Source organism: Neopelma chrysocephalum, unplaced genomic scaffold, assembly GCF_003984885.1.
Source record: "Neopelma chrysocephalum unplaced genomic scaffold, ASM398488v2 Primary Assembly neopelma1_188, whole genome shotgun sequence".
NCBI classification, from domain to species: Eukaryota; Metazoa; Chordata; class Aves; order Passeriformes; family Pipridae; genus Neopelma; species Neopelma chrysocephalum.
This window is the reverse complement of record NW_020897850.1, coordinates 2,803,417-2,830,180: the sequence shown is the minus strand read 5'-3', so window position 1 is coordinate 2,830,180 and position 26,764 is coordinate 2,803,417. Positions and strand designations below refer to the sequence as shown.

The 26,764-nt window shown below is 42.7% G+C and overlaps 1 protein-coding gene across 5 annotated transcripts; it reads right to left on the bottom strand.

Moving 5' to 3' along the window:
- Nucleotides 1-390: 390 nt before the first annotated feature.
- Nucleotides 391-23,747, bottom strand: PPARA (peroxisome proliferator activated receptor alpha). Of its 5 annotated transcripts, none has more exons than XM_027702571.1 (8): nt 23,666-23,747; nt 21,287-21,413; nt 7,734-7,978; nt 6,251-6,411; nt 5,782-5,920; nt 3,401-3,603; nt 1,125-1,572; nt 391-947 (listed from the first exon to the last, which is right to left on the bottom strand). In XM_027702571.1, exons 3-8 carry the CDS (start codon nt 7,939-7,941, stop codon nt 700-702), a joined length of 1,407 nt encoding a protein of 468 aa, XP_027558372.1. In that variant the 5' UTR covers nt 7,942-7,978; nt 21,287-21,413; nt 23,666-23,747; the 3' UTR covers nt 391-699. The 5 variants fall into 5 exon arrangements, with proteins under 5 accessions (XP_027558372.1, XP_027558373.1, XP_027558374.1 ...); XM_027702572.1 differs by having other exon boundaries at nt 21,287-21,409; nt 23,666-23,742; XM_027702573.1 differs by lacking the exon at nt 23,666-23,747 and adding an exon at nt 23,400-23,553.
- Nucleotides 23,748-26,764: the final 3,017 nt, after the last annotated feature.

Below are 26,764 nucleotides of genomic sequence, written 5' to 3'. Positions count from 1 at the left end.
TCACTTTATCACGTTTACTCTTCAAGAAACACCTGTTGGAGCAGCTCTGCAGTATTTTAGATAACTATTTGGATTTTGTTTCATTTCATAAAAGAACCATCTTTTAAACATGCTAATCCTAAGGTATGCCAAGGTAATACTATGTGAAGCTGTGCATCATCTAATGGAATTAAAGCAGCAGTGGATCAAAGGTCTTTCCAATCTTTAAGAAGTGTATGGACAGTAACATCCAGCCATTTGGTACACCTAGACTAGGCAAAAGTGTTAGCTGGTTTCAGTAATTACCATTAGGCAAAAGTGCATTGTATTTCTGATTGTGCATACACCTGGAGGGAGATGGCTGGACTTGTTATATTAATTCTAAAACGACTAAGCCAAGAGGAAATAAAATTTTGTTCATTTCCGTTACTTAATATTCTGATTTATTACACAAATATGTATTCCTTACCAATCTTCAAATTTCCAAATAAAAGAACCATTGTAAGACACTTCATTGAGCACTCTGACCAGAACTTTTTTGCAGAACTCTTTCAAAAGAAGGCAAAAGATCCCAAACCAAAAGAAGTGTAACACTCCAGTTCCCCAGTCTTAGATTTTTCCTGCTCTGGGCTGAGTGAACAGCACGTAACTGTGCAAGTAGTTTTGCTCCCATCTGTATTTCTGTGTCTTTAAATATTGTGAAAAAAATACTAAAAATCCTTAATACATATCCCTGTAGATTTCCTGTAGTAAAGGGTGTAAATGTGCATCAGATTCAGTCTTCTTGATGATCTGAACGAGCTGAGCGTGCTCTGTGACAAGCTGCCGGAGGTCAGCCATTTTCTGCAGGAGTTTTGGGAAGAGGAAGGTGTCATCGGGATGGTTGGTTTGCAAGTGAAGTTTCAGTACGTGCACAATGCTCTCCTGCATTTTTTCAATGTGTCCTACATTTACAAGACCGGGACGATCTGTTCTCGAAACAAGCAAAAGAATACATGTCATAATGTTATAATGACTCATGAAAGTATAGTCAGAGGTAGAAGTGAATCTTCAAGAAGGGTAGAAGCTTTTCCATTAAAATTATTAATTCATGTGAGGGAAATTGTAAGATGTACTGCCTTAGAGAACAAATATGTAATGCTTACCTCCACAGCAAATGATGGCAGCAACAAAGAGGGATATATCGCTATCATCCAAATCCAGTGCATTGAATTTCATTGCAAAATCAAATTTGGGCTCCATTATATCACAGAATGGCTTTCTCAGGCTTTTCAGGAACTCCCGGGTTATAAAACCATTCCCATAGGCCACCAGCATCCCGTCCTTGTTCATCACAGAGGCCAACATGGCAAATATGGCTTCGTAAACCCCGTATTTCAATAGCGTCACCTGATCGTTCAAGTCAAGGCTGGAGAAGCCAGGGATGGACTTGGCAAACTCAGTGAGTTCTGTCACGGTCTCCACAGACGTGCACTGGCAGCAGTGGAAGATTCGAACCTCTGCTTCCTTGTTCTGAATCCCATTGGCTACCAGTTTTGCCACCAGGGTCTTCTCTGCCATACATAAGGTATCCATATCATGGATAACAAATGGCTACAGAGCAAAACAAAAACCACTAATATGGTTATTAAATAAAGGCTATTAACCATTGGCTTCCTAAAGAATAGGAATTGTGATTAAAAAATTTTGATAAACACAGAATCCCACTAGAATGTCAGACAACACAAAATTTGGTCTTTTCCATGACCCCCTCTGTTTAGAAAGGTATGTGTGTTACAAACTGACAAGCCACTCTCTTAAAATGTCCTACCAAAAGCAGCATTCAGCCTTTCTTCAGAATAATCAGAACTCAAAAACATTTTGATACAGATCTGCAGAGCAATAATCCAAACAAAGGGCAATCCACTAAAGAAAAACAATAAACCCCAAAGCTTCCCAGCCTAGTAGAGCCATGGCAACTGACCTTGAACAGAAATCTAGTTCCATACACACCAAGCTCCTTTCCTCAGTTGTTTGGCTCATCTCAGATTAAATGCCACGAGAAGCACTTGGTGGTCTGTTAGAAACTCACAGGATTCATTTATTTCACTCAGCAAACTGTCAAACAGGTGAGTTTCCTATGGTTGTCCACTTTTGAAATGCTTGTGGCAACTACATATTCCATCTCTCACCAGCACAGAGCAGAACTTCCTCTGGGCAGGTGGATATGAGTGCAAAGTGACAAAGCAAGACACCCACCACATCTCTAAATCCTTTCAAAGATGTACACTACCTTACACACAGTTTTTGGAATTTATCATCATTTCACTATGCAGAAAACAGGTATGGCCAAGGACTTGGGAGCTAAATTTAAAAAATGACACCTTAGTATCACGAGAAACGCTTGTTCATTCTGAAATTAATTTTATACATCTCTTTAATCCAATGAAAAAGCCTGAGATAATTCATGTGTCTCTCTTAATGCAGAAAGCTGTAAGCTTGGCTAGACTAGACTGCAATATGCCAAATTCCATAATGGAGAAGACAGCTTGCTTGCCATTTTTGTAACACTCATCCCCACACTTACATGGTTTTCATTATGGCACACAAAAACCTCTTCCCTGCAAATTTTTACTGAAACCGAAATTGTTGGTAAAATAAGATACTTATCTTCTACATGTAAGTAACAAAAATCGCAACCAAACTTAAATAAAGATGCAAAAAGTGAAACAAGCCGGTCCTTCCAACGCTTATACACTTTCCTCTGCTCCAAAACAAAAAGCAGGTGGATAGCATTAGGTAGACCTTGGCTATATTATCCTGAAAGAAAAATAACTTCTACAGCAAACGTGTCTTCACAACCTCCCTTCTGCCTCCCACAGTAACTGTACAGTAAAGAGCAGGAGGGCTGGCTGAGGAACTGGCCAGCACTCTAAACAAAAAATCACAAACTCTTTTGCTTTCCCCTCCTGCTATTAATATTGTTCTGATTAAAATAAAAGTCATGCAGAGCTCCTGTACAGCCTACAAGATAATAGTATTTATTCTGGCATTTGTGACAGAAAAACATTATAATTTTTTTTCCCACTGTCATAATAGGAAATTAACTTTGAACCATTTCCCCCATATCAAGAGCTATTCACATTCAGATGTCACTTTATTTTTTGATTAAGAATTAATTTTCATTCCCTTGTGTGTCTGTTACAATTTAATATTATGAGTTTCCATTTACAAGTCAATCACCTGACTTTCCTAAAGCTTCTTACTATTCTGACAGGGGTTAAAAACAACCATATTAGTACAGGTATTCTTTTTGAATATTTCGTGTCTGCAGGAGCATGATATTTATTTTCAAAAAGATTTGCTAAAGAGTTTAACAAATTATTATGACCACCTTATGTACTTGCCAGCTTTATCCTAAAGTAACAGAAAAAGAACTTACCGGATTGTTATTGGTTTTCCCTGCAAGGATGATTCTGGCTTTAACCTTGTTCATATTGAAGTTTTTCAGGTAAGCATCATGAATTCTTTTGGCAAGTGACTTGAGATCTGCCATTTCTGAATCCTCTACGTAATTTTCACCTGTCAGAATTTCTGCTTTCAGCTTGGCCTTCTCAGACCTTGGCATTCTTCCAAAACGTATTGCTGATGGGAAGATACAATTGTAAAACAAACATAAGTTATAAAGAAATTAAAGGCTTCTACCACTGATGATTAGAGTAGTAAGACTTCCTGTCTAGAAAAACTGAGGTAGAGGTGAAGAAATCTCCTCCTTTCCAACACAGTTAGTGGTGACTAATACACTAGGTTAGTGCATTAGGAAATGAGATGTTTCAGCACACAAACTGGTATCTGCAGTGAGGTAGAACACATGCCTTGTCCCTCCTACATTACCTAGGGACTCCTATTTTGGTTTCTCCATATTGTGTTCCACAGCTCCCAGTGTGAAACTCAAAGTCCAGGCTGGGAATTGTAAGCAGCTGAGTGAGCTCCTGGCAGGAGCTGGCAGAAAGCACACACACCAGCTGCAGAGCTGCAGCACAGTGAACCCCTGGCAGGAGCTGGCAGACAGCACACACACCAGCTGCAGAGCTGCAGCAGAGGCCAGCCTGGATCCCACTGCTGGCTCCAAACACACCTAGGTAAGGAGCTCTCCTGGTTCTTGGGCAAGTGCTCCTGCCATGTAGCTATAAACCAGGGATGGCCCCCTCCTTGGGTTTCAGCCTCAAACCAAACCAGCTCCACTCTAGAAAGGGCCTTACCCGTGGGAGGTGTGCAAGGGTTTGAGATGGCTCACACAGCCAGACACTCGTCCTGCATTTCAGCAGCCAGGCAGGGACCTCGCTGCCTGGACTGAGCCACTCAGGGCACGGGCAGCACTAGGCCTTACACGTGCCCAGGGCATCTTCTCATGAAGGAGGTGACTCTAGACACGATCTGACATACAGCTGTGGACTTCAGTGGAAGTCCAACATGGAATGCCTGTCTGGGATCTGGCTTAGGTGCTTCCTTCCCCTTAGGGGTGGGTCATCACAGCAATCTAATGAAAAAGTGGAAGAACACCTGCTCTAAACCCAAACACACAATTTTAAGGTCGTGCCTGTAAATTTAGTTCTAGCTTTTTTCCTGAGAAATATTGCCAGTGCCTTAGTAGGGTGAAGCAGCTTCAAATGGCTGTCAATGCCTGCCAGCTGGCACAGCCCCCTGCTCAGCTCCCGCCCCTGAGGTGTCACTGTGCTGGCTGGCACGCTCTTCCCCAGTCTGCTGCTTCAGGATGGCTATCACCAGCCTGGCAGAGACTACCAGCCACCTCCCAGTGGACCTCAGTCTCAGTCAGGACTCACCACAAGGGAGCAGAACCAGAAAGTCAACTCTCCCGATGCCTCCTGCTGGGACTCCTGACTCCAATGTCATCAGCAGCTTCCCCAGCCATGTTCCCACCCCAGCTATCCGGACTGCATATTTTCTTTAGGAAGTTTGTCTCCTAACCCACAGCTTTTCACCTAGCCCAGCATTTTCACCCACTTCCAAATTTCACCTGCGCCACAGTTCAGTCCTGGCAATACCTGACCTATGTAGGGGAAGCAAACTACAGTCATCTGGCCAACAAAATGTGCTTTCTCATGGCTTGGCCTCTCCCTCTTCACCCATGTTGCTCAACAAGCTGTGTCCTGCCTCGTGGGTTGAAACTGGCCTGTAAGCCATAGGCTTACCACCCTTATCTTGAATCACTAACACAAACAACAATATAACTTTTAAACTGGGTACCTAAATGCCCTGAATTTTTACCATTCTATTTAACAAACAACCTACTGGATTCCTGTGCCACAGCCAGCACAGACCTTCACTACCCCCCCACACACACTTTCTGAACCATCTGCCCAAGAGCTTTTGCACTGTAACCTGAAAAATAATGAAGTCTGCTTTCCTACAGATTTCTATCCTACATCATTCCCTCTCACAATGAGCTAGTTGTTCTCCTCCTACTCCTCTACAAAGCCCTTGATCAGAATTCTTCCAGTACTGAAATTTGTTTCAGTTGGAGTACTGGTGCCAAAGTTCTGGGTGAAGAAAGCAAATAAATGAACATTCATATGGACAAACTGACATCCAGCACAACTGTGTAAAGCCCACAGTGGCACATTTGGCAGCTCTGTACCAACCACATGAACCCACCAGGGAAACTGGTGTCCCCCGCCGCAATCTATCCCGGGACAAATCTGAGGTTCAATCCATGGGGAGGAGTAAAAACACTATCCAAGGGCCTGCTTCCAGCAGCAGGCTCTGGGTAGGAACAAACAAATGAAGGGCACTCTTACCTACCATTATGTGACATTCCAACTGAAAGGCACTTTTGAAAACGACAGTACTGGCACTTATTACGATTTTTTTTCTGAATTTTGCAGTTGCGATCACATTTATCATAGACGAGTTTTAAACGAATTGTTCTTCTAAAAAAGCCCTATAAAAAGTTTGAAAAGACAATATGTCATGTTAAAGAATGCTGACTATTAAGCTTCAATCACACAGGTAATTTTTTTTCTTTCATTGTTTGTTGATGTGACTCGCCAAACAATTCCCAAGGTACAACCTGTCTAGAAGGTCTGCTACTGAGTTACCGTGTCTGAGCAATTTACTTCAGAAAAAAGATCACAGATATGTCTATATTTAAATAATTGTAATGGCTAGAACTGTCACAATCAAACATTTCTGTGCCAAATGTTTATGCTCATATCACCTCGTAAATAAAGCAACATGATTTAGGTTCTTAAGAAGAAAATGATGACTGTACCTTACAGCCTTCACAAGCATGTACTCCATAGTGGTAGCCTGAGGCTTTATCCCCACAAATTCTACATTCAATGTTTAATGCTCCACTGGATGATTCATCTGTGCTACCTGGAGCTGTGGCAAAATTAATGGATGAAGGACTGGATGCTGGTGAAAGGGTGTCTAAAAGAAAAAGGAACACTTCATAAATACTATACTATCCAGGTTGATACAATTTCTAAATTAAATTAAAACCACACAAAAAATGAGCTTTTTCTAAAAAATAATCTTGAGTTAACAGTCATTAAATGAACTAATAATTTAACCATAAGTCTTTGAAAAATAATTCATATTACCAGTGCAAACACACAAAATACAGGGTGTACCTTGCTAATTTTGATGGGACATACAATGTCAACAAACAGAAAGCTTTGCTGAAGTGACTCTGGAAACAAGAACTAGAGGGGTGATAATGGACTCAGTAAATACACACCACACTCAGATATTTCATGTTTTGCTTGTAATGGGAAAAGCATTTCTGAGTTGTACAATGAAATAAACTCTCCAGATGTGTTACTAGTAGGTGAAGATGTTACAAAACTAACAAGTTCCAACCTTAATTATTTCAATTAATATTTCCACCTTGTGTAAGGAAAATATTTTCTGAGGCCAGGATTTCTTCTATCTTCCATCTTGCAACTTGCACCACAAGACTTCAGCAAATTAATGGGTGTGTTATTTTAACAGACAGATTAAGAAACACTCACGAATGTAGGTCAGCAAGTATTATGTTGGAAAAAACCTTGGCACAGAACTGAGAGTTGGCATTGCCAGTGCTGCCAAGCCCACAGGCATCACAGTCATCAAGAACAGCCTAAGCCCCAGAATTTTTTTTAAAGTGTGGTTTCTTTTTACTTGCCTTATGGAATTTGAGCCTTGGAAGTTTACATTTTGCATCTTCTTTAATCACAAAAAAAGAACATTTGGCAATGAACACTGAATACTCAAATGGGAAGGTGACACTAGAAGGTGATTTAAATCATTGTAGGGCTTATACAAACTCACAAATAATTGCAAAACCTCCTGTCTGAAGGACTGGGTTATAAACACATACAGACATATACAAAGCACATCATAACTCCTCCTGTACCAGGCATCCCTCTAATGAGAATGTCTGCAACCAAAAGGGAACCAAACCTCAGTTGTACAAACATCCCGTTGGCCAACAGTGCCAAGAGGCAGCTCCCCCTGCTCCCTCCCAAACTCACACAGCTCTGGTACTGCAGGTGTTGGAAGGTGGAACAGGGATCACGGGCCGGGAATCGACTGAAAGGAAGAAAGCCCCAAAACCAAACCAGAATGGAAACCAACCAGAAAGTTAACTGTAAACTACTTCAAATGGCTCTACAGCATCTCTTCATCATAAAAAACAATTTAAGTAAGTTTTTAATTTCTATCACTATATTTATAAAAGAAAGGTTTGTGATAAACCACAATTCTCTTACCTGTTATGACTGAGCCATCAGATCCTGGACCATTTCCCAGTGACTGGAACTCTGTTAAGCTTAAAGCACCAGAACTATCATCACCTAGAGACTGGGAGAGGTCTTGAATGTTCTCCATATCTTGTAGGAACTCTCCAGATAAAGGGCTGTCTATATCCTCCTCCTCCAAGGGAGTAAGGGGATAGAGCTGGTTTTCAGTGTCCACCATTGTGATCAAGTAGAGCAGTCACTTGAAGTTCTTTACACTGGTGAAAGAATAATTTAAAAAAAAAATCAGAATATTAATTTTTTTTCTAGATACTCGAACCAGTTGCAGCACACTGGATACAGGAATTCTAATCCAACAGTGGAATATTATACAATCATCTGTTGCTCTGGAAGCTTTATGCAATATGAATCATCAACAACACAGGGGGAGGGGGGAAATTCCCCAAAAGACTTCAATATGAATGAAAGTTATGACAAGATCAATCTGCAGATTGTTGTTTCCTCTCCATTGCTGAGAAAAGTTACAAACTGTGTTTCTAAGAAGGCACTATGGACTTCCCACCAAAATTTATAGAGAAATAACAAACATCAATATTCCACTCACTCTTCTTGAGTAGGAGAAAAAATGAGATGCTGTCACTAACTTGCCATCTCATACTACAAAGACCTTAGTACTAATCTATTTGCCCAACTTCTTGGAAACAAGGGTAGTTCTAACTACAAAAGGAAAATTATTCTGTATCACATAGTGCAGCAAATAAGAATATCTAGGAGACCAAAGAAGGGAATTTATCCGTGATTCCCACCAGCAGTTACAGACAGCAGGTGTGTTTCTGTCCCAGCTGTGCTGCCAGGGCCATGTGCATGGGCACCAGAACCCCCTGTGCCCTGGGCTGATCCCACACTTTGGGCAGAGTGAGGGGGATCCTGCCCCTCTGCCCCCAGTTGAGACCCCCCTGCAGAGCTGCTCCAGCCCTGGGAACAGCAGCACAAGGACATGGAGCTGCTGGAGAGAGTCCAGAGAAGGCCCCAGAGATGTTGCCAGGGCTGGAGCCCCTCTGCTCTGGAGCCAGGCTGGGAGAGCTGGGGGGGTTCCCCTGGAGAAGAGAAGGATCCAGGGAGACCTGAGAGCCCCTTGCAGGGCCTGAAGGGGCTCCAGGAGAGCTGGAGAGGGACTGGGGACAAGGGATGGAGGGACAGGACAAGGGGAATGGCTTCCCACTGCCAGAGGGCAGGGCTAGATGGGATACTGGGAAGGAATTCCTGGCTGGGAGGGTGGGGAGGCCCTGGCACAGGTTGCCCAGAGAAGCTGTGGCTGCCCCATCCATGGAAGTGTCCAAGGCCAGGTTGGATTCTTTAGGAATGTATGATCACATACCCAAGGCAAGTGGCACAGATTACTGCAGATGATCTCACAAAGATTTTATGGCTAAGCCTTCTGCATGCATTCAGAACAACGCCTGCAACCTCATCAAGACAAGAGACATCTGGCAGATGAAGAGTCCCTTACAAAATGTTACTTTGACAAAGAAAGAAAGAAAAGGAATCAACTACAAACACTTCTGGTTAACATCACCTGTTATTCTCTGGCAATACTTTCAACCTGGAACATCTTTGCACCATTTCTCTGTTGAGGCAGCATGAGTGAGCCCAGTGACACCTGGAACTAGCTGTGCTGTTTGCTCTTGGTTATCTGTCAAAGTCCCTGCCACAGCCAGAACACACTCAAACTGAGAAACGAGAAATCACCTGTATGGACCTGTGAGAACAAAGTTACATTGCTATCCCCGAGATGGAGCTATTCTGTGACCAGGGAAAAGTGCAAAGAAACCTCCATGTACCTTGGTTTTGTGATGATAGCTGAGAATAACTGTTCTCCAGCAATCCAAACGAGACCACCAAATTTGTCTCCCTAAGGAGGCATCAACAAAAAAGGAAGGAAAGGAAAGGCTTGGGAGCAGGACTCTGAACATGGCAACAGCTGCCTGGTATTGCCCAAAGTGCACCATCCTTTTCCACATTTACAGGCAGTATGAAAAATTCAGGAGCCTTTTGAGCTAAATTTATATAAAAAACAACCTAACAGCTAGTGAAACATAAATTAAGTGCTTCTTGTTTTAACTATTACATACCCTTTTGTACTTTCAAACACTACAAGTAAATTACAGCTGCTTAATCATTACAGCTCTTGTCAATGATTAACTGGTACCTTAGCAAGCATACCCATTTCTGAAGACTGTCAAAATACACTTATATTTTCATTACTGAAAAAGTTATAACTGATTTTTTTTATAAGCACAGAAAAACTTTAAATAATATGTCTAGTATTCATGCAGTAAACTGCCTTCTGGCTTCTCTGTGTTTTGGGCATGTTTCCACATGCATATGCTTTCATTGGCAGGTTTCACATAATAGGCATTGATCCTTGATTGTATGAAAATAAAGCTTCTAAAATAAAATGGGTAGTGAGTATGAAGCTCATTTAAGTAATATTCCCAGAGAGTGTTTTGCTTTACAAAAACCTGTACGTATTACAACAGTAGATGTGGTAGCTGCAGCGTGATGATTCCACTCAAAGATTTGTGTCTTCGAAGTCTTTACAAAAATTCTGTGCCACAAACATATTCCCAGAGGATTTTCTTAGTTTCCCATATAATACTTTAGTCTCCATAACCCCTTTCCTACCCCTACATAAAACATGCACAAAGTAAACTGAAAACAAGAGAACATAGAAAAATAAGGACATAATTTCATGTAATTATGGTTTTAAAGTTAAACAGGCTTTACTGGTGCTCTCTCACATCCTGTTATCTCTGAAACATGCCTATTTTCAAAGGAAGCCTTTCCCACCACCACACTGCAAACACCCACCGAGTAACTTACCTACAAACCTGGAGCAGTCTCACAGAAATCACAGATTATCCCAGAACAGTACCTAATGGTGCAGCTACGGGCTCTTTGCCTCGGTTTTGGAAAGGGATGGAGGGACACTAAACCCCCGGCCCTTCCACATTTAATACCTGCCCCGGCAGGGGTAACCCCGGTAAGGAAACAGGGCTCTGAGATGCAAAGGTCTCTGGGAAGCAGTGCCAAAGTCTGAACTCACTGCACACACAAATTGATCGTGTAAAGGGCTTGCGTGCAAACACCAAGGTTAAAGTTGAAACAATCATTACCTCCAGGTCACTTGGAGAATGCTGGGGCTCAAAACAGCACATGTAAAACTAGTGATTGCAGTAGATACTTCCAGAAAAGTTAGGCAAATAGGAAGAGCCCTGAATATGTAAGCTGCAGGATATTTCCAATATCCTCATTCAACACATAAAAAACAACTGAAAATAAAATTTGGCACCTAAAATGTGACACTCAGACTTCTATCTGGGAAAGGATGCACATTTTCTTCTCTATCACGTGACAATTGATTCAGCTTCCATACTCTCTAACCTTACATACTAGTAATATTTTATATTTTACAAAGTATTAAGAACCTAAGACAAAGAGAATTTACTATGCTTGTGATGAAAAATTTTCCTAAGCAACCCTTTCATCAAGACTGCCAGTTCCACACCCCTCTCCTGAAAGAACTCACACTGGAAAACTTTGTCTTTGCTTCCTTTACGCAGTTGTACTCCAACACAGCATATGCAACTATTCAGCTGCATTCCAGACCCTCCTGATTACATATTCACAATTTCCTCCAACACTTGCTTTCACTTATGGAACACATTCGTTATACACTAAAGAGTTCTAAAAATTGTTTGTTTTGCCAGGATTAGTGTTTAAGATGTAACTAATAACAGGACAGCAACAAAACCACGCAGGAGATAATTAAACTATTTATTTCAAATATCATATCCTCTCACTTTCACACAGATGCAGTTACTAAGGGAGCAAAAAATGACAAGGAGGAAATTAATTTTCAGCAAGCAGAAATAAGAGAGGTAATTCACCTCACCTGGTGTCAGACAGCTCACTTAACGTGTTTGGGTTGAGTGGAGCTCAATGGAATTTCCAGAGCCGTGACTAATCTTCGAGGCCATGATTACACACTAAAGACATGGTTCTTTTCAATGAGGTCCCTTCCCTGATCCAGTTCACTGCAGAGCCTTACAAATATCAGTGCTGGCTCAACGGAGGGAGCAGAATTAAGCAGCTGGGGAGAGGGATACACGTGCTGCATGGCCAATACATGTGCAGCCTGAGCCTGCCCTGCAGGATGCAGTGATGGGTCTGTAACCTGGCACTGGCACTGCCTGCAGGAAAGAAGGTGAAAACTGCTTTACAGATCAGGCAGCATCTTGATTAGATTAAGTGGTATTATCATCTTTTGACAGAGCCATGGAGGTCAGGATCATGCAGGCTGGTATGGGCACATCCCCCAGACACTCATCATCCTTCCAGCACTAAAGCTCCCGCAGAAACCCAGTGAATGGAAGATATGGGCATTTTCTCTGAGTTGAAACAACATGCTCCAATAAACAACTGAAGTAAAATAATACTTCCAATGCTGGAAACTCAAGCTGAGACTAGAATCTAGCTCAAAGAAAGTCTTCAGCTGCTTGTAAAGAATAAAACAACATCCTAGCAGCAAATGGCTTTCTAAGAGAGAATTTTAAATTCAGCAAGGCCCTCAAGAACCTGGTAACTAGGAACTCAGCTCAGAACTCTTCACATTTACACCTTCTTATTAGACCAGAAATAGATTTCATCACATTTCATCCACAGCATTAGACTAGTAACTCCAGTCACTCTAGCAGACAGCTCAACTTCAGATGTGAAGGAAGACCACAGCCCTGGGTTATTGGCACACTGAGATCTGAAGCCTGTACTTAAATCAGTCCCTGCCATCCCCCTTAACAACAGGAGTCAGATCAGGCTTCATCAGCAGTGGGACAGAAAGGTTGTGCAATCTTTGCCTCCAGGCTCCCAAGACAAGCCTTACAGGTCTATCCCCTCCAATGTACCCCTCTCTGCAGCCATGCCTGCTCTCCTCCACACAGACAGACACAGCTGTATCACACATGGCACTGCTCGGATCTGCACCCAGCCCCTTTGACAACAGACAAATCCTCTCCCTACCTCACTTCTCTAAAGAGTGCAGATGGGTTGCTTGAACTCAAGCTCAAATAGGTTCAAGTCTGCACAGAACACTAGTAGGACTTGGAGATTTTTTGGTTAGTTTGGGTTTTTTCCCCTCCTCTAAATGTGAGTTTTCATCCCAAGAGTAAATGTTTTGGAGGTTTCTGCAACCGGGAATAGGAAGACTTGACTTTTCCTTCTAGTGAATGCTGAACTGAAACTAAAGTCAGAAGTAGTTATATGGCAAAGGAAAGCTTTCAAATCTCTTTTAAATCTATGTCTGCTGAATTCTTTAAAGAGTTGTCTAGTCAGGGCTTCAGTATAAGTCAATGGTAATATTAGTTAACAAACTTTATAATACTATATTAGGGTTATTGGCAACCTATAATGTTCTCCTTCACTTTACTATTTTCTTTAAGAAGTGTTTTTGGAGCAGTCTTTGTTGCACTTTTTTGTTGTTGTTGGTTGGTTGCTTTGCATTTTTTGAGTTTCTGGGCTTTTGTGTTTCTTTAACTACATTATAACCCAGTCTGATCTTTAGATGATTCAAAAACCAAGCAAACACTGCCAAAGACTTAAGTGGAAAACTTTCTGTTAAAGTCTTTCATCTTGCTTCAACTTTTAAAATCCAAATGCATAGAAGTCCTGAAAAAGTGGCAATTTGTGATTGTGTGCCTCTGTTTCCATTTTTATAGTCAATAATGAGCTCTGACACATGGTTAAGAATTGACTAGAAGCTTAATCTATAAATCTATAGAATAAAGATACTATTTTTAACATGGCTTTAGAAAAAAATCAGCCTGGACAACAGTATGAAGGAAGATTTTTCAATTCATTACATTAGTTGTTAATGCACTTAATGCAAATATTCATATTGGAGTTCATAACATCCAATAATTTTGAGGCACGACCACTGAAGAAAGTATTTTATTAACAAGAGATTCCAAAAAGAGCAACAATAATTTCTTTTCTGCAAGAAACTAAGCCATGGCAACATGGTAGTAACCAGTACGTTTTTGAATAGTCTGTGTTCTCTGTCATGGGTTGTCTTCCAAGTTCAGTTCCACCAGTACCTCTCAAAGCCCACCAGAGTTTCTAATGAACACACCCTTCACTGTTCTATAACTTTTACAGCTGCACCACACTGTCCCTTTTTCTTTTCCCCTCTCCAAAGAATCTCCAGGCTCTGCATTTCCGTGTCAGTGTCTCAGGTCCCAGTTCCATTCCACTCAAATCATTCCACACTTGAGGAGGATTCGAATGGTCACATGCGTTAATCATCCCAGCCACAGCAGCTCGTGCTCCAAACTTGTACAGACCCTAAATCCTTTGTGACAGCACCTTGTGGGCTGTGAGGCTCCAAGAGCACTGCTCAGCACACAGGTGCTGGACATGCACACGTGGGGCCCACAACTGCTGAGTGGCAAAGACCAGGGGCATCGTTTAGGGCCGCTCTCCCTACACGTCCATCGAAAGCTGGGATTTGATTCATGGCTGATATTTGAACCAAGGCAAGGTCACATTCAGACACACATGACATACATGTATCTGCTATTTGATCCAAGACCCAAGGTCACGTTCACACAGAGGTGTCATCTGAGTGTTTGCTATATTTTTATTACCCTGCTGATGAACTCAAAGCTCTTTCACTTTCCCCATGTATCCCAAAAGATCCTTACCCATTCGTTTGGTGTGTCCCAAGAACTCCTCACCCATTTATTTGAGAGTCACCTCTTTTTTCTAAGTTTTGCAATCCTGTACAAATGTCTGACAAGCTAATTACATTAACCAAGATTCTGAACTGATTAACAGTCAGGGACACCTCAGCTTCAGAGCTCAGTGCTCAGATTGAGGCGAAATCTGGTGGCACGTTATGGTCAGAACTAAGAGAATTAAGAAAAAGGAACAAACCAAACACCCCACAAAAATTGTCTCATAAACTGTACGCACAGATTAGATGCCCTAAACCATTATAATTTTTTTTCTAACAATAGTACACCAAAGTAAGTTTGAGTGGAGAAGTCAAAGCTGATTGTGACACGTACAGGGTTTACAAACAGCCCACGCATTTGTCCCAACATGCTGCTCACTGGGAACCAGATCCTTAAGACTGAATTGGAATGTTGCAATTGTTTCCTTACACATGTGATTACAGCATCTCAGATTATGAAAAGTGCCTGCTCAATAACCTTCTAACTATACCCTGATATTCTACAGAGACCTCATTTGTTGAAGGATAAAGACATTTGAGGGTAAAAGGCAAACAAAAATTGCATTTCAGTGTGGTAACTAAATGATTATCTCCAATATAATCAATTTTCGAAGCAAATAAAATGTAAACCCCTTGCTAAGTCTCCTGCAGAGAACATTTTACTACATATGGTAAAAATAAACTTCATAGGATAACAAATTAAAGACATCTGTGCAACTAGAATTGTCAATTAAAATTATAATCTAATACATACAGAGGCAGTGCCAGGCAAAATTTTTGGCTATTTTCCATTAAACATATTGACTGTGCTGTTACACAAACCTCTCACTCAGAAGTTTTACTTGCTCACATGCTTGATTAAAAAAAAAATAAAAACAAATAAACCAACACAAGAACATTTACATGACTGCTCTATCAAGAAAGACATCATAATTTTGACAAGCACAGCTGTCTAGTAACTCTTTCTAGCAAATATGAAATTTCAGACATACTATATTTATGAAAAGATATAAATAACAACTGTCACTAAGAGTCAAACAAGGCCTTTAATGCACTTTCTGACACTTGATACTATTTCATCAGTCTTTAGGGTTTATGTAAACATATGGATAACTTAAAATGAGTTCTTATAAACTAGGAGATAAGACAATCCCTTTTGTTTTGTATCTGCAGACCTTTATGTGTGACAGCAATTAGTAAATCTTGCTGATAATACCTTATTGGCAGTAACATACTCTTTAGAACTTAGAATCCTTGCTGTGTTATAAATAAAAATACCTGTCTTCAGTTGAAAATTACAGTGAAATTAAGGATAAGAAATAATTACCTAATCTTTTGTCCTCTGAGCATATTTAATATTTTGATATGATTTCAACCTTGCTTATTTGACAGAAGAGCAAAGGACTGACCCTGTGAAATAAATACTTCAACTAAATACAACCTAATTCAAGGCCACATATCAGACAGGTGCCAAGTAGTTCTGAGTTTACTGACCAGCAGTGAAGTTTTTGCAATTGTTTGAACAGCATGATAAAAGCTTGAGAGCATCGAGACAGCACCCAAATTCAAAAAGTAGCATTCATGGGTGTTTACTACTGCCAGCATTAAAACACTGGGGAAAGGATAAAAAAACCCCAACAAACTTAAACTAAAACTTTGGGGAGAAGGATAAAAAAGCTTTAATTTCTATTCTTTGCTCCCAGAGACACCACATTTCCAAAGCACTGCCACTCCTGCTGTGCTGGGACTTTAATGCCTTTGCAGCCATTATTGGTTTCTCTAATTTGCCAAAACTTGCAGGTTCAGAATCATTGGGTGGAGGGAGAGGACAGCAGACCCTTCTGCATACACCTGACAGGTAACTAGTCCAAAAGACATGAGAAAACAACCCTGAAAACAGCTTTCAGTAGAGCAGTTTTGGAGCATAACTCTCTTCCAAGACACATCTGGACTTTTGCCTTCTTCCCCCCCATTTTTTTTCCAGTTCATTTTCAGTATTTGTTTTATATTTACTAGGTTTTGTAGAACACAGAAGTGCTCAACAGGTTCCTGAAGTTATGTCAGTATTGGATTATTCGACAATTTCCCAGACTTGGAACTCACTTGGACTCCTAATCACGTACTGTATTAAGAAAAAGATAATTGGCTGTCCTTGAAATAGTGGTGAAATATTCACTTTGGCTGAAGATTTCTGACCCGTGAGCAAAAATACTAGTTCTTACAGACATCTTAATGGCAACATTCTTCCTGAATAAAGAGCTATTGTTTTGGAACAATACCTCTAAATCTAAAAGGAGAGGGGAAAAAAAGAAAAAGATAAGTTAAAATTACTTAATGCAAAAGGCTGAGAGATGATTTGGTGTGTTTCGCGTATTGATTTAAGATTGTGAAAAGCTTCACTTGAGTCTTACCTGCCTTGTAATGATAACTTAGGCCTTGCAACTCCCCATTGTTAGTCCACCTATTCAGATACAACTTCACCTCACAAACTCCCAAACTTTGCCACCCTGATCTCATTGCACAGGTCACGCTTAGCAAAATGGAAATAAAAAAGCCCACAGCTTTGCATCCGTACCTGTCCCTGCAACAGCTCTCCTACTTAGGACCAGCATTCCTTTAAAAGGGACACCAAGTCTCTTAGTTTTCTCTTTTTGTTTACAGCCTCAATTTCTACATCTAAGCTCGGGCTCCTCCTTGTTTTGGCTCGGGACAAAGTCCAGTTACTTTGGTGTTTCATGGTGCAGCTTTCATTTCAAAGACCAATAACAACAAAAAATATCTTTCTGCCTCACGAGTGCCCCCTTTCCGCCTCCCCACCCCAAATCTCAGGTTACAGTCTGGGCTTTGCCCTGGCACACTCCTTCCAATGCTCTTTCATCAGCCATATCAGCCAACCCCAAATCACCTCCTTCAGCCCCCGGGGCCCTGCAGTGTCCCAGCCCAGCTCCTGCAGCGCCTGCCCAGCTGCACCATCTGCAGCCCCCTGCGTGATTCATCCCCCACCACAACAGACCCGGATTATTCACTGCTTGAAAAGCTACACAGCAATTTACATCTGCTTCTGGAAGAGAGTCAAGAAACCTGAATTCGCCTTCTTAGCAGAGAACACCACCACTGTGTATTTTCAGTGGGTTTATTTCACTGATAAACTCTATTCCCTTGCCCAGACATAGTAACATGACTGATTTGATAAACTAAATTCAGCTTAACAGAAGAATTTATATTCTATAAAAAAGAATGACCCTCAGACAAGGTATAACAGATTTAGGCCCCTTCTGCTTGCAAGTGTACTTTTGCAAACTGAGTTATTCCAATGAGCTAGCTTTCACACTCTTCTACTAGCACAAAAAAAATCTAATGTCTTCTAGAAACAGCACCTGGAGTTGGGCAGTTTGCATATTCTTCATTGTGCTACTATTTCACTCATTCCTTCTAGGTATTTTTACAGGCTCTTGTTGCTCAGTTATTACATTTAAGTAAATACAGAAATAAAACCTGCTAAAAATAAACTAACTTCAATTTAATGCCATGTCGCAACTCAGAGGACTCAAAGGGGAATGAGAAACAAAACTCTTTCACTTTTTGTTTTGTTTGTTTGTTTGGGGGTTGTTTTGGATTTTTTTTGTTATGACAAAGGCCTTCAGTTTTAGTCTGATAACCCAGACATCCCTACCTTAGAAAGTTTTTCTTTGCAATAAATGTATCACACAAAAACAAAATTTACACTGAATTAGCATTGCTGACAAGAGCCTTGGCAACTGGCATGAATGCAATTAATCTACATTTTTTGGCAAATGGACATCAAGTACTTGTACTTTCAAGCTCCTGACACGACAGATAGAGGATATTCTTGGGACACATGACTTCACAGCTCTAAATCAGGTCACTCACTACAGTATGGAGATCACAAGCCCCACGCTCCTGTGAGATCCAACACTGTTAAAACATAAGCAATTACCTTCCTGCCATTATTTTCCCGGCTCATCCTTCACGGAGGGTGTCTGGTTACCAGTTTAAGGGCAATACCAGCATTGCCACCCCACTCCTTTTAACTGAGGAAGCATCTGAATTGCAGAAAGGTGGAACTAAAACATGAGTCCAGGGAAACAGCCAGAATAAGAAAGCCTGTTTAAAAAGCAATATATGTACTTTCATATTTCAGTTTTACTTCACTTTGCAAGGCATTTCAGCCAGCTCGAACCAGACTTTGAAAGAGCAGTTATGGGGACACAGCATTTCTCTGCAGAGCCAAACTGAGTCACTGATTGCAAAACAGAGTTACCTCAAGGGTACTTAGACAAGCTTAAGCAACGTAACAGCTCCCTCCAATCACAAGGACATCCCTTCCACAGGTCCCCGCACCTTTCCCGTCGCTCCTTCCTTCCCAGCCACGCCACCCCCCGTGCCCGCGCTGGCTGCCGCCCTTGGCCACCCTGCACTAGGACGGGAGCCAGAGCGGGGCCAAGCCGAGCGTCAGCGGCCTCCGGGACACCACCCTGGACACAGCAGCCTGGCTCGCTCCCAGGAGAACACCAGGCCAGGAGCACAGCGCTCTGCCCCGAGCCAGGGGAGCCGCGCTGCCTGGGGAGGAGCACGGCTGCGTCCCAGCCCCCGAGAACAGCCCCTGGCATGGGTTATTCCCCGGGCACACACAGCCTCGGGGAAACCATTCCCTTCACTAAGTAACACGGGAAAACCATCAACAGCCAGAGATGGCTGAACAGACCCACTGAGGGGCTGCAAAAAGGAGGGACAGAAACACAGGGGTGGTAGATGGGAAGAAGGGGCCTAGATCAGATCTATCATGCTCTCTAACCACATCTATCTGCAGGGCTATCAGGAACAACAGAGAGAGAAGACATCCCATTTTCTGTCCTTTTTGCATTTATGTGCTCATTCATACACACACACCCCCCACCATGTAAAAGAGAAATCAAATGAATGAAAGCTGCAAACCGAACAATTTGTATTCTTAAAGGCTAATCAATTCTACCTTTCCACAGGATTTATTACAGGATTTATAATCTCGAGAGAGTGCAACTCCTGGTAAATTCAGCTGGAATTATGGCAGCTCGGTATGCTGAAAATCAGGCACCCAAAACGTACGTTTAAGTTGACCATTTGACAGTGGTTTGGAAACACGGGCATGTTTATGTGCAGTTATGTCTGTGTGGCAGCACAGAACACAACAGGTACAGCTGTTTTCAAAGGCACTATCCTGCGCTGCTTGGCTCTTATTTACACAGGTAAGAACGGCAATACAAGCCTGTGTGCAGATAGCAGTATTCACTCAGCCTAACAGTGCTGGATGCATGGATATATGCAACAAAACAGTAATCCTGCCTCCAAACCTTAATCACAGCCTGTGGAATAGTTTCAAATGATCAATTTTTTACAATACTTTTTTTTTTGTTAAATATAAATAACAGTAAGTTATTATGGTACTGTTTTTTAATGTAAAATACATCAAACTCTAAGCTATCCATAATGATACATTCTCTCAGCTCCAGGATATTATACACTCACAGATGAGTAAGGTGTTACTCAACCTGCACCTAATTTGCACACCAAACAGCATTTCTGGTTTCCTTCTATGTGCTTATCAACAAACTGAAAACAAACTAACGAGATACCAAAAAATGAAATATGAAAATATTGGACTAACTCGCTTTCACATGCATTTCATCTGCCCGGAAACAACTTCAGTAGCTGCTCACTCCTCTGAGTTCCTCAAGGCAGACACATTTTTGAACAAGTTTATTTTACTGTTTGGAAAGATTAAGTGAGTAATTTCTCAGTTTATATATTTTTTAAAAGCCATGATAGTATATCAGCATTTCTAGAAAGGAATGGGTAATTTGCCAAATGCTTGCCACTCTACTCTTAGTGTTTCCACAGGTACAAGACAAACTGAACTTAAACCAATAAATTTAGAGAAATATCATACCAGAGAACAAACTCTGCCTCTTTGGTAATTTGCATCTTTCAATCTCTAAAGTAAAAAAAAAATTCGACCCCATGTGCACTTTAAGACACAGCAAAGACCCACACAAACTACTCACGTACCAACTGAAGCCTCAGCCAGCATTGGAATGCCAGTGAGTTGTATTTTAGAATTTGTACTAATCTGTGCACGAGAAGCCCTTCACTGGACACAGAAATTACACTTCCTAGATATTTAAAGACACATGCAATGCACTTATAAATAAAGACTGTTTCATAAGCAGAAACTATGAGAACTGGTATGAGGAAGTGGAGTCAGACTTGGCAACATCTCAATGCCACATGCAATCTGGTCACACAACAATCTTCTCGTATCAATTCAATGTTTTTAAGACATGCCAAATATCACACTCTTTCAGAGATTTTAGTTTTATTTTGATGATTTAGAGCCTAACCCTACCAGATAAGTACTTTTGAATTCAGTGAAAAAAATCAGCATTCTGCTTCATAACAAGTTGTTCAATACTTAATTTGACAGTGAAATCCTGATCACTCTACTTCTAAAATATTAAGAATTCAGAATTCTACTGACTATTGCCTAAGACCGTAGTAGGTATCAGAACATAAGGAAGTTTTACTTGCTCTGCTCTCCTGATTGTGCTACTACTTTCTGTTTATCAATTATTTATTGGCACTACTTGCTCAGACTTCTTTCCTTGTCAGTTGACTATACATTAATCACTCCTGACAGCGATTCTACCCCAAATGTTTGTTCTTCCCTAGTTGTTCAAGAACAATGCCAGGACAGGCTCCAGCCCACATATGTACTCACCACTTCAGGTAGTATCTTGCAAGGCTGTAACAGAAGTTGTTTTCCAGAATCTGTTCCCTTTCCATTTCATGTGCACATTGGTGATAACAAGTGGTTCTTCATCAATAAAAAGCTGCTGACATCCTTTCTTAAAAAAATAAAAATAAAAGTCAACAAAATTTCCCAAAGCTTACTATTCTGATTTATATTGAGATGATGTAATTTAAGGCTTTTCAAAAAATATTCCTTAATGCTTCTTCAGGAAAAAAACGCTGTCATTTCACTTGGGCTAAAATTACATTTTAAATGCTTGAGGCTTTTAATACATCACTAGTTTTACAGCAGGACCACACTGACATCTAGCTAACTAGGGAATATGACTAGTATATCCCAATATCATTCTGATCTTTTTTCTTCATGCTAGAAAAATTCAAAACCACTCAACTAAGAACATTATAGTGAAAGCTCTGTGCTATTTTAATTATCTGTTATAAAGCAAAATACTTTTACTCATAAGGAGCATTCCCACAAACGTCCAAGTCTTTCAATGGACAAACTGTTATGGTTTCCAAGGGGCATGAGGTGTCTTTGCAATGGGCCTTTTAAGCACCGTTTACACCCCAAAGGTACAGATTTTGCTTTTATATACTTTACAAGGTCCATTAAAAACAAAAACAACAAAAACTATACATACCTCTAAAATGCAAAAAATTAAAGATTTGGGGAGATTTTGAAAGAGCAGTCAGATTAAAAGAAAAAGAAAGTTAAAATTCCAAAATTCTTTAAGAAAGTATGCTTGAACATATAATAAATATGAATTCATTTATCTTCCAAGATAAGTATGGTGTCCCCCTTTTTCCCCTTGCAAAAATATGCAAGAGAAAGAGAACTCCAATCTCAGCAGGAAAGCTACAATAAACTAAAGAGAAAAACAGTGCTGTTTGCAATTTTGAAGTGCAAGCTGTTCTAAAAAGAAAAAATACTAAGAAAAATTCCGTTGCCCTCCTTGTCCATCTTGGGACAACAGTGAGCACTATAATCCATATTCTAGAACAAGATAAATACCTTAGGCCATATATCCTACTCTCCTGTAGGACATAATTCCCCCTAGTAATTTTATAACACTCCACACATGAAATATTAAAAGCATAACTAGATGAAATCACAACTGAAAGGTAACCCTCTCTCCCATGGTTTAAAATTCATTATAGTATTTATGAAGACTACAGGATTAACAGAAAATGAAGACCTGAAAGAACCACTGAAAAGCAAGCGACAAAACCACCAGGTGTTTGGGATGTGCAGGTTTGCAGTAGGCAGCCAGAACTCCCTGTGCACCTGACTGCAGACGATGACAGTCAATAGAAAGTAGCAAAAGATTGATAAGAATTTTTTTTTTGGACCATACTAAGAGTTCCTTCCAAACATGGGAGAAGTGAGGGCGCATGCTGCCTGCACAGTTCCACAAACCTCTGATAAGGTCTGCACACCCTCATCCGTCCAAAACACCACACCGTGTTACTCAAAATCCCCAAATCTGCCACTAAATTAACTAGGAGCTGATGGCTGCTTGGCAGCTCACACCAACTAACAAAGGTTATGACACTGGTTTAGCTTTGAGCAGACGTGTGACCACATCACATGAACCACAACTGCCCTCGGTTCCAGCATGAGACCAGGTATCCTCAGTGCTCAGTCAGGGATTCAGAATTCATAAAGGAAACTGTTTTTATAGCTGATTGGCTTTGCTGCCTGCAAAGCAAATATCTAAAAGTGATCAGTGCAGGATGCCAATGAGAAAATCTGTGCATGTTCTGTAACACAAGTGCAGTTTGACCACCACTTTCCTTCGCAACAAAACTTATGTGACACCTCTATTAGTGCAGTACTACTAAGACATCCAATGCCACCAAAGTGCCAGACATTATCATCCCAGATAATGCTATCTGATGAATCCTGTATTCATACTACTACCCTCAGAGAGCTTAGGAGTTACTGTCGTAGTGTTACTGAGACTGTGCCAATCTTAATATAAATACAAGGCAATACGTCTTCGCACTCTTCTCCATCAGTACTTCTGGAATGCCTGCTGGAAAGCAAGTGGCCAGCCCCGGAGGGACAACCAAGAACTCACCAAACCACAGAGCCCCCACTCCTAGGGCAGAGGGCTCCCCTCCGAGCGGCCGACCGGGAACAGCACAACCCGCCTGGCCCAGCCAAGCCAACAGCGGGAACCTCCAGGCTCGTACTTTCTGCCCAGTGCCCGAGTTCATTCCAGGTTAAGGACAATCCAGATGTGCCCCATTTAGGACACATGACAGCCGCCCAGCAGCACCCTGTGTGACGGGACATCACCCCCCCGTTCCCCGCTCCCCCGGGGTTCCCAGGCTGGCTCTTTACCTCCGCCCGCCCGCGCTGGGCCGGCTCTGCCCGTCCCGCAGCCCTGGGCCCGGTCCCCGCAGCCGGCGGCCGGCGCCGAGCCGAGCGCGCAGCGGGAGCCGCTACAGCATCTCCCTGGGCCGGCTACCTCCGCCCGCTGCCTCCGCCGCTCCGCCGAGGGCTTCGCACCGCGGGGCGAGGGAGATAAGGAGCAGCGAATAGCGACGGAGGGGAGGAGAAGAGAGGACAGGTCATTAGCAAAGCCGCCGCCGCGTTAGCGAGGCGGGGCCGTCACCAGCCCCGGGCGGGCGCTCCCGCCTCCTCCCCGGAGCCCCGCGGGACTCGGGCACGGCGGGGCGGGGGACGCCCTTAGAGCAGTACCGTGCATCGCTGCCGGCCCGCGGGCTGCGCTGCGCCGGGCCGGGCGGGCACTGCCGCGTTCCCGGCTGCCGGCGGGGCGGGATCGGGACCGGGACCGGGATCGGGAACAGGGCGGGAGCGGCCGGTGACAGGTCCCGGAAGTGAGGTCGGCACACACCTCCCGCCGCGGCCGCGCGCCATTGGCGGGGCGGGGGCGGCCCCGCTCCCCTCGCACCCCGCTCAGTCCTCGGAGCCCTCGCACCCATCTCAGACCTCCCGCACCCATTTCAGTCCTCACACAGTCCTCAGACCCCTCACAATCATCTCAGTCCTCACTCCCCTCACAGTCGTCACAGGCCTCAGACCCCTCGCACTCCTCACGGGCCTCAGGACCCCTCACACCCTCCCCTCAGACCCCTCACAGTCCTCAGACCCCTTATTCCCCTCACACTTCTTACACTCCTCACTCCCCTCAGTCCTCAGATGCCTCACACCGTCCCGTCAGACCCCTCACAGTCCTCACTCCCCTCATACCCTCCCCTCAGACCCCTCACAGTCCTCACTCCCCTCAGACCCTTCACTGTCCTTACACCTCTTACACTCCTCACTCCCCTCAACATCCTCCCCTCAGATCCCTCACAGACCTCACTCAGACCCCTTGTTGGCTAAAATGGAAGAACCGAACCCTCAGACCCCTCACTCACCTCACCTTCCCCCGGCCGTGGGTCCCTCTGTGCGGCCGCAGCCTCGCTGAGATCCGGGGCGAAGGCAGGCGAGCTCGAGGCACCAAGACTTTCGATCAAGTGTGTCCCCGCCTGAGGGCAGGCGGGGGGGACCCATCGCCGCACAAAAACACTGCTGGCTTTCCAAAATCATGGAAGCGCGTGTTCGCCTTCACATTTGCACTTTGTTCAGGGAAAAAAACCCCAAAAACCAAACTTAGAAGAAAACCCACTTCATCACTGACCTGAGCAGTCAATGGCACGGTGCCGGGAAGGTGAAACGTGACTCGTGACTCGCTTCAGATGTTTCCAATGGGAAGTTGATTGAGGCCCAGGAGGGAAAGGAGAGCACTGTCCTGAGGGCTCAGCGCCCCTACTGCAGTGAGCACCGCGCTAAATTCCACAAATATCTCATAAATTTAAGCACATAAGCCTGGACACCAGAGCACTCAGTGCAGGAACAACAGTAACAGCAGAGGCTCTAAACCCCCCAAAAGCAGGGCTCATACCAACCAGCAAAAGGCAACAGAAACACCCCAGAAAACAAAGCTAATGAAAGCCCTCGCATTTATTTTAACCTTTTTAAGACTATTTCAAGCTGGTTCTGGTCACAGTCCGACTTCTCAATCACTAGTGCTCCTCCAACGTCTGCTCCAAGCCAGGCCAACATCTAATGCCACAAGAATAATTTGATTTAGTCGGTAAATTCCCAATTTTAACACCTATGTATTTCCTCCCAGTCTGTGTGTAGCAGAGATCAGCTGATAACAAGGATCAAGGACTATTTCCATTAAAGATATTATCTGAGAAGACAAGTTTTCCATTCAGTTTGGTTCCTTCCTTCCTTTAACCTGTTTCCCCTCTTGTGTGGGCAAGGCAGCTGTGGAGACTGAGGACATTTTGTATGAGTTTCCATCCTGAACTTTCCAACTGGGTTTAGGAGGTCTGTTTGCAAGCGTGCTCGTAGTGCTGGTCCCTGAGGTGACATGGTGCACGGCAGTACAATTCCCCAAAGGAATATCTTGGCACGGATGCAGGCTTTTGCCTCAGGAATACACACATTTTGATGGATTCACCACTGTTGCCAGTGAGAGGCTGCCAGGCTGGCTGAGCTTTATGCTAGCTGTTGAGCTCATCTCGTCCTGACTCACGCACAAGCACATCCAAGGCAGTAAAAACACAAAATATTTACTGGAATTTAAAATGAGTTGTGGGCTGTTTCCTGTTTATGAACTGTGGGCTTCTCGTCCCACACCAAATGTGTAGCAACCTCCATCTACAGCATGGTCAGCAGGGAGGGCTGTGTTACCCCAGACACGGAAGAGAGCTCTCTTAATCCCTGTATTGGAAGTGTTTCTTCTGAAGAATTTGGATGCTTTTCGTCCATAAAAACTGCTGATGTTGCAGAAAGCATCTGTAGTGAAGGAGTAGAATCTATTCTGCACTTAAAATATTTATACAGGAGACTGTACTGATTCCTTTTTTACTGAAAGAGCTTTTAAAGTGTAGATTACTGACTGGATTGTGTAAATTTGTATCACATTTCGAATCTTAATAACATACTAAATATCATAAATATCCATTAGCTATTTAAATGTGCAAGCTTTTAGAAATCACAAATTAGATTACTTACTAGGCTTTTAGCTGGAATAAGACTTAATTAGTGTTATATTCTATTAATATGCAGTAACCTTATTACTATTGCCTAACAACTCGACAGTTGTGAAACAAGCAGCCAGATTTGTGCAGTAGTTGATTTTCCATCTTTCCAGTAGCCAGCCGGCTTTGCCAGAGGTCTGCACAGCCACATGCAGCATTTCTGTCACAAAATGTTTTCCTCTGCAGAACAAAAATTCCTCTTCCTTTATTTAAAGGCCAGATATGGAGTCTCTCAAAACAATTCTGTGGGAGCAGATGAGCAGATCCAGTCAGCACAGACTCATTCAGAAGCCTGGGAGAGAGACTACACCAGGAAAAACTGCCAGCACCTTCGTCACCTCCTCCAGCTCCAGGTAAAACATGGGAGGTGGGCTGACCC